A 6,000-nucleotide genomic window follows, 5' to 3' on the forward strand; every position below is an offset into this window, starting at 1 on the left:
TGTGGCTCCACTGTTTTGTCCAGCTCCTGGGCTCCCCTCGTCCGTCTGCGTCACCCCACGCGCGAGGACACGGTGTGTCTGCCTTTCTCCCTGGGGACCTTCTGCGTTTCTCAGTTCCAGCCCCAGGAGGACTTGTCTTGTGGTCAGAGGTGCTCCTGGCCTGGGGACCTGAACAGATCAGGAGACGACAAACAGGTTTCCACTGTGCTTTGCGGGGCAAGTGACCCCAGTAAAGAACAAAGGGGCAAGATGAGCACATCTTCAATGGAATCATCTGGAAACCAGAGGCTCAGGGGACACGACATGGGACAAGAGGCCACCACTGACCTCATAGATGGGCAGCAAGGTCCTGGAAAGGCTCAGCCGTTCCCCCCACCCCCCACCCCACCCCCAAGGGCCTGCAGCACCTGGGACGGAAACCAAAGGCAGGATGGAGTCTGAGGCTCGTGGGCCCTGGACTGGGAGCTAGTGGTCCTGAGGGGAGCACGGCCACGGGGCGGGAAGACAGACTTGAGGAGGGTTCTAGAACTGGAGTCTAGCTTGGACTGTGGGATGATGGAATGTTCTAGAACCAGATAGAGGTGGTGCTTGCACACTGTTAAGAATGCACTAAAGGCCTCTGAATTGTTTACTTTACAAAAAATTATGGAGGCGCCTGGGTGACTCAATCGGTTAAGCCTCGGACCTCAGCTGAGGTCATGATCTCACCGTTCATGGGTTTGAGCCCCACGTCGGGCTCTGGGCTGACAGCTAAGAGCCTGGAGCCTGCTTCGGATTCTGTGTCTCCCTCTCTCTCTCCCCTTCCTCCGCTCATGCTCTGTCTCTCTGTCTCTATCTCTCTCCCAAAAATAAACATTTGAAAATTCTTTTTTAATTTATAAAAATTTAAAAATGGTTAGCTTTATGTTCTGTGAATATCACTTCAGTTTTATTTTATTTATCTGTTTATTTATTTATTTATTTACTTTGAGGGAGAGAGACGATCGGAAGCAGGTTCCATGCCCAGCACAGAGCCCGACTCAGGGCTCAATCCCCTAACTCCCGGGGTCATGACCTGAGCCGAAATCAAGAGTTGGATGCTCGGGGGCGCCTGGGTGGCTCATCTTTCAGGCATCCAACTCTTGATTTTGGCTCAGGTCATGACCTCACAGTTTGTGAGTCCAAGGCTCACATCAGGCTCTGCACTGATGGTGTGGAGCCTCCTTGGGATTCTCTCTCTCCCTCTCTCTCTACCCGCTCTCTCTCTCAAAAAGAAAAAAAAGAAAAGAGTTGGATGCTCAATGGACTGAACCACCCAGGTACTCCATCACTTAATTTAAAAGATAAAAGAGAGGCATCTTGCGGGGGGGGGGGGGGGGGGGAGGGGGTCCTGTCAGTTATGCCCCTTGATTTCGGCTCAGGTTATGATCTTGCGGTTCGTGGATTCAAGCCCTGCATCAGGCTCTGTGCTGATGATGCAGAAGCTGTTTGGGATTCTCTCTCTCTCTCCCTCTTTGCCGCTTCCCCCACCTCTCAAAATAAATAAATATTGAGAAAAAAAAAGATAAAAGAACTAGGGGCAAAGTTGGAGGCCAAACCATCAGCTTTATGAATAGCCAGACAATCGGCCAAATACCCTGCGCGTGGGCAGGGCGGCTGAGGCTTGGATCTGAGGCTGACTTGGGACTCCTGGCCATCTTCCCCCATCCGGGGTGGGAGACTCACCCGTGCCTGGGGGCTGCCGCGCCTGCTCCCCCAACTGCAGGGCGTGGGCTCACGGCTCAACCTGCCTGCCTCCGCGGGGGGGGGGGGGGGGGGGGAGGGGGAAAGGCATAGGAGCTGGACTCACAGGAGGGTTGCACAGCCCGTGGGTGCTCTCTGATGCCAAGCAGAGAGGTTCCTGTTCAACTCAGAGAGGGCACGATCCTTCCCAGGAGAAAGGGGTGTTGAAAATTCATTCTCCACTCAGCGATAAACAGGGATTTGCTATCAAGTGAGTGAAGGAAGCCAGTCTGCAAAGGCTGCATCTTGTACGGTTCCAGCTCTAGGATACTGGGGAAAAGGCACAAGGCACAACTACGAGACCAAAAAAGAACCCCCAAAAGATCCATGGTTGCCGGGGTTTCATGGGCAAGGCTGAGCAGGCAGAGCACAGAGGGTTTAGGGCAGTGAAAATACTGTGTGTTAATGTGGTGGCTTCGTCCAACCGGCAGAACGTCCTGCACTGGCAGTGAACCCGGGAACTCGTAATAATGTATCTGTATCACCTGACCAACTGTAGCCGATGATCCGCTGACGGAACACTAGGGAAACAGGGGGAAGGGGGCTGTATGGGAAGTCTTTGTACTTTCTGCTCAATTTCTGTAGTCCTAAAACTGCTCCAGAAAATGTTACTGTAAAAAACCTGTTTTGCGAGAGAAAGACTGGGAAGGGGGGAAGGAAGCGGGTGCCCACGCAGGTGCCGGGGGGGACAGGGAGAGCCATCTGGGGCATTGACAGGCCCGGAGCCCCATGGCGTGCGCCAGGCGTCTGCTGCTGCTGCTCTACCTGCTGCCTGTGTCCTTGGCCTGGAGGCCCAAGACCGTGTTCCATTTGCATAAGGTAAGCACCCCCCCCCCCAGCGGAGGTGGCCCCCACTCGGGCTCCCGGGGGTTCCCGGCTCCTCTCCGCAGGTGCCTGCCCCCACGAATCCTGTCTGGGCTCCCTGGAAAAGAAGGCCCCCAGGCGTTTGGGCCCCCAGGACAGCTGACGCTGGCTCCCCCAGGCCGCAGGGTCCCCGACGATGACGGTCACAGGCTGGGGAGCCAGGCAGGTAGCGCTGTGCCAGGTGCCCGGTGGGGCCACTCCGTGTTCAGCACGTTCTGCTTTGCCTTGGAAAATAGACTTGTGTTTCATAAGAAGCTGTTCTGTAGGTGAACACGGGCTGGAGTTCCTATTTTTAACTAAGTTTACACATAAGTAGGTAAAACTCTGAGTACCCACCGCGGGGAAAGTCGTTACGAGGGACCCACACCAACAACAGCTCTGGGGCCTCAGTAGTTTGCTGAGTTTGCAAAGGGGTGTTGCGACCCGAAGCTTGAGAACTTCCATCAAAGGCCTCAGGAGCCGGGGGCCTCTAGCGGCCGGGCCAGGACCTGGGTGAGGGCCAGCCACGGCTCCTGCCCGCACGTGACCCCGCCCCGCCCTCCTGGGCCCGTAGAAGCCGTGAGAGTCCGTGGCAGCTCTTCCCCTCCCCGCTCCGCTGCTCCTCCTCTCGTCCTCTGTGCCTTGGTTTACCTCCCGTCCACGTGGCTCACCACACACAGACCACGTTAGTTCTCTTCCCCTCCCTTTCCGCTGGCTCCCCCCGCCATCAGCCCCACCAGGTCTGGGACGTTCGGGAACTTGGAAGGGAAGCAGAAAGGAGGGGAGGGTGTTCCTAAATCAAGAAGCCCTACTGGGCGCTGGGTCTGCAGGGGATGCGAGGCCCGTGAGGATCGCCTGGAGGGCCCGAGCCACTGCTGTGTCCCCAGCAGCCTGGAGTCACAGAAGCTCTGCACCACCCAGACCGGCTCCCTCCAGGGCCGGGCCCGGCAGAAGGCGCCGGAGCGGGCTGGCCGGCACCAGGAGGAGGAGGGTCCCGCCTCCCAGAGCTGGCCGCCGAGGGGGCAGGGGGCCGGCGGAGAGAACGGGGTCTCCCCTCCGGCGGCGGGCAGCCGAACGGCCACGCCTGCTCCAAGCACTCCGAATGCCGGAGCCGCTGCTGTGTGCTCAGCATCTCCGGCTCCGAGCTGACCTGCAGACCCATGACCATCTTCCTGCAGTGTCAGCCTTGGCGCAAGGTGAGCCGGCGGCCGGGCCGCGGCAGGGAGGGCCGGGGCCAGGGTGGGAGGCGGGCGCCAGGCTCCGGCTCTGTGTCCCCAGCCCAACGGGAGCCACTGCACCAACGACGACGAGTGCCAGAGCAGGTGTTGCCTCGCTCCGACCGAGGTCAGCCACCGCCGCTGCGTCCCCCAGAGGGGGATCCTGGTTCAATGCCTGATCTTGGTGAGTGCCCCCGATGCCCGGGTGGAGGGGCTGCCCGGAGCCCTGGACTGGCCCTAGGGCCTGCGCTGAGTGAACGGGATTCTCCGAGCCCACGGAGCGTCCCCTTCCAGGAGAGGCTGTCCTCTGCCATCTGGACACTGGCCTCCACGTCTGCTTCCTTGAGCAGGAAGGCCCGGATGAGACCTCCGAAAAGGAAACAGGTCACAGGCAGGTCCCTCGGGGTCTCGGCAGGGAACAGGTGCCCCCGCCTGGGAAAGGGCCATCTGATGCGTGGCTGGGTGGTGAACCCACCTCACCGGGTGCCAGGATTCCCAACATGGGGCTGAGGGCGGGGGGTTGGGGACAGAAGGAGGGGGTGGAAGAAGGGACTTCGGAGATGAGGGGGTGAGAGATGGGGAGGGGGTGGGCAGAGGTGGGGAGGGTCGGAGATGGGGAGGGGGCCACAGCAGCTGGAGATGGGCCTTGGGGGGTTGCTGAGAGAACGCACGGGTGCAGTGATGTGTGGGTGCTTAAGTACGTGGTCTGATGCCGGAATCCAAAACTTCTTTCCGGGGTCTCTGCTCCCGGGGTTAAGGAGCACATTTTTGAGCACATACGACCTCTTTGGAGCTGCAGCACCATCAGCTCCCAGGGGAGCACTGGGCACAGCGGGTGTTCACCGCAGTGTGTAAATGCTGGATTCCCTGTGTGGTCCTTGCCCCAGACGAGCTGGAGCTGGTTTCGCCAGTGAGGGTGAGGGTGGGGGCGGTGTTGGGTGCCTGGCGGGCCCCGTATCTCCCTGTGCATTTTCTAACTTTGCCCCGTTAGTGACGGGGAAACTCATCCTCGGGGAAGAACCAGTCCGGACCGGGGAGAAGCTCAGCCTGGATCTCGTGCCTGCGTTTAGCTGGGAGCTCAGCTTGCGGTTCCCGCCCCTCGTTCTGGGCTGTGAAAACCTGCAGGTGTCAGACGCGCCCCGTCCTGTCGTAGCAGCGAGCTCCGGAGACCGCTCCGTGAGGACGAACGGAGCTCCGGGGAACCTGCAGCTTGATGGCCTCACATCAGTGAGCCCCGCTGACCGAGTCAAGACACTTCGTCACTTCTATTTTTTTTCAGACAATAAAGTAATACAAATCTGTAGAAGACGTGGAGACCGTGGAGAGGTGGAGCCTGCTCAGGTTGCCTGCCTAGGAATGTGCGTCCAGCAGAGACGAGCCTGACCTGGAGGGAAAGGGGCAGAGCAGGGGCGTGCCCTCCCCACGGGGCGTTTTGTCCTGGCAGGTAGAAATCATCCGCCCACTGTCCCAAACCGAAAAGCCTCCCCTGAGCGTTGCTGCCCGACAGGAAACACAAGCACGGGAGCAGAGCGGAGCCAGGACTCCCCGGACGGGCCCCAGGTCCTGCCGCTTCCCTGCGAGCAGACGCGCTGGCTAACTCAGAGCCCGTTCCCGCCAGGGCCCTCTTGGCGTTCCCAGAGTGCAGGGCCTCGGACGAAGCACCCGGACAACTGCCTTCTGGGGCTCCCGTCACCCATGCTGACACCGGGCTGCTTCTCTGGGCGCCTTAAAAATATTTCGCCTCCTCCCTCCCCACCTCGTCCCTTCTGCCCCTCCTCCTCCTCCCCCTCTTCCCCTCCCCCCTCCTTCTTCCACTCCTCCTCCCCTCCCCCTTCCTCTCCTTCCTCCCTTCCTCCTCCCGTCCTTTTCCCCCTCCTCCTCCCCTTCCTCTCCTCCCCTCCCCCTTCCTCTCCTTCCTCCCTTCCTCCTCCCCTCCTTTTCCCCCTCCTCCTCCCCTTCCTCTCCCTCTTCCCTTCCTCCCCTCCCCCTTCCTCTCCCTCCTCCCTTCCTCCTCCCGTCCTTTTCCCCCTCCTCCTCCCCCCCTTCCTCTCCCTCTTCCCTTCCTCCCCTCCCCCTTCCTCTCCCTCCTCCCTTCCTCCTCCCCTCCTTTTCCCCCTCCTCCTCCCCTTCCTCTCCTCCCCTCCCCCTTCCTCTCCCTCCTCCCTTCCTCCTCCCCTTC

At 60.1% G+C, this 6,000-nt stretch overlaps 1 protein-coding gene across 3 annotated transcripts; it reads left to right on the forward strand.

Annotated features, from left to right (window-relative positions):
• The first annotated feature begins 2,471 nt into the window (after window positions 1-2,471).
• On the forward strand, window positions 2,472-5,597 carry LRCOL1 (leucine rich colipase like 1). Of its 3 annotated transcripts, XM_086683320.1 has the most exons (4): window positions 2,472-2,580; window positions 3,492-3,800; window positions 3,883-4,005; window positions 4,813-4,878. In XM_086683320.1, exons 1-4 carry the CDS (start codon window positions 2,491-2,493, stop codon window positions 4,813-4,815), a joined length of 525 nt encoding a protein of 174 aa, XP_086539446.1. In that variant the 5' UTR covers window positions 2,472-2,490; the 3' UTR covers window positions 4,816-4,878. The 3 variants fall into 3 exon arrangements, with proteins under 3 accessions (XP_086539446.1, XP_086539444.1, XP_086539445.1); XM_086683318.1 differs by having other exon boundaries at window positions 3,492-4,005; window positions 4,813-5,597; XM_086683319.1 differs by having other exon boundaries at window positions 3,495-4,005; window positions 4,813-5,597.
• Window positions 5,598-6,000: the final 403 nt, after the last annotated feature.

The sequence above is a fragment of the Puma concolor genome, chromosome D3 (genome assembly GCF_028749965.1).
Source record: "Puma concolor isolate L17-30 chromosome D3, mPumCon1.1.hap2, whole genome shotgun sequence".
NCBI classification, from domain to species: Eukaryota; Metazoa; Chordata; class Mammalia; order Carnivora; family Felidae; genus Puma; species Puma concolor.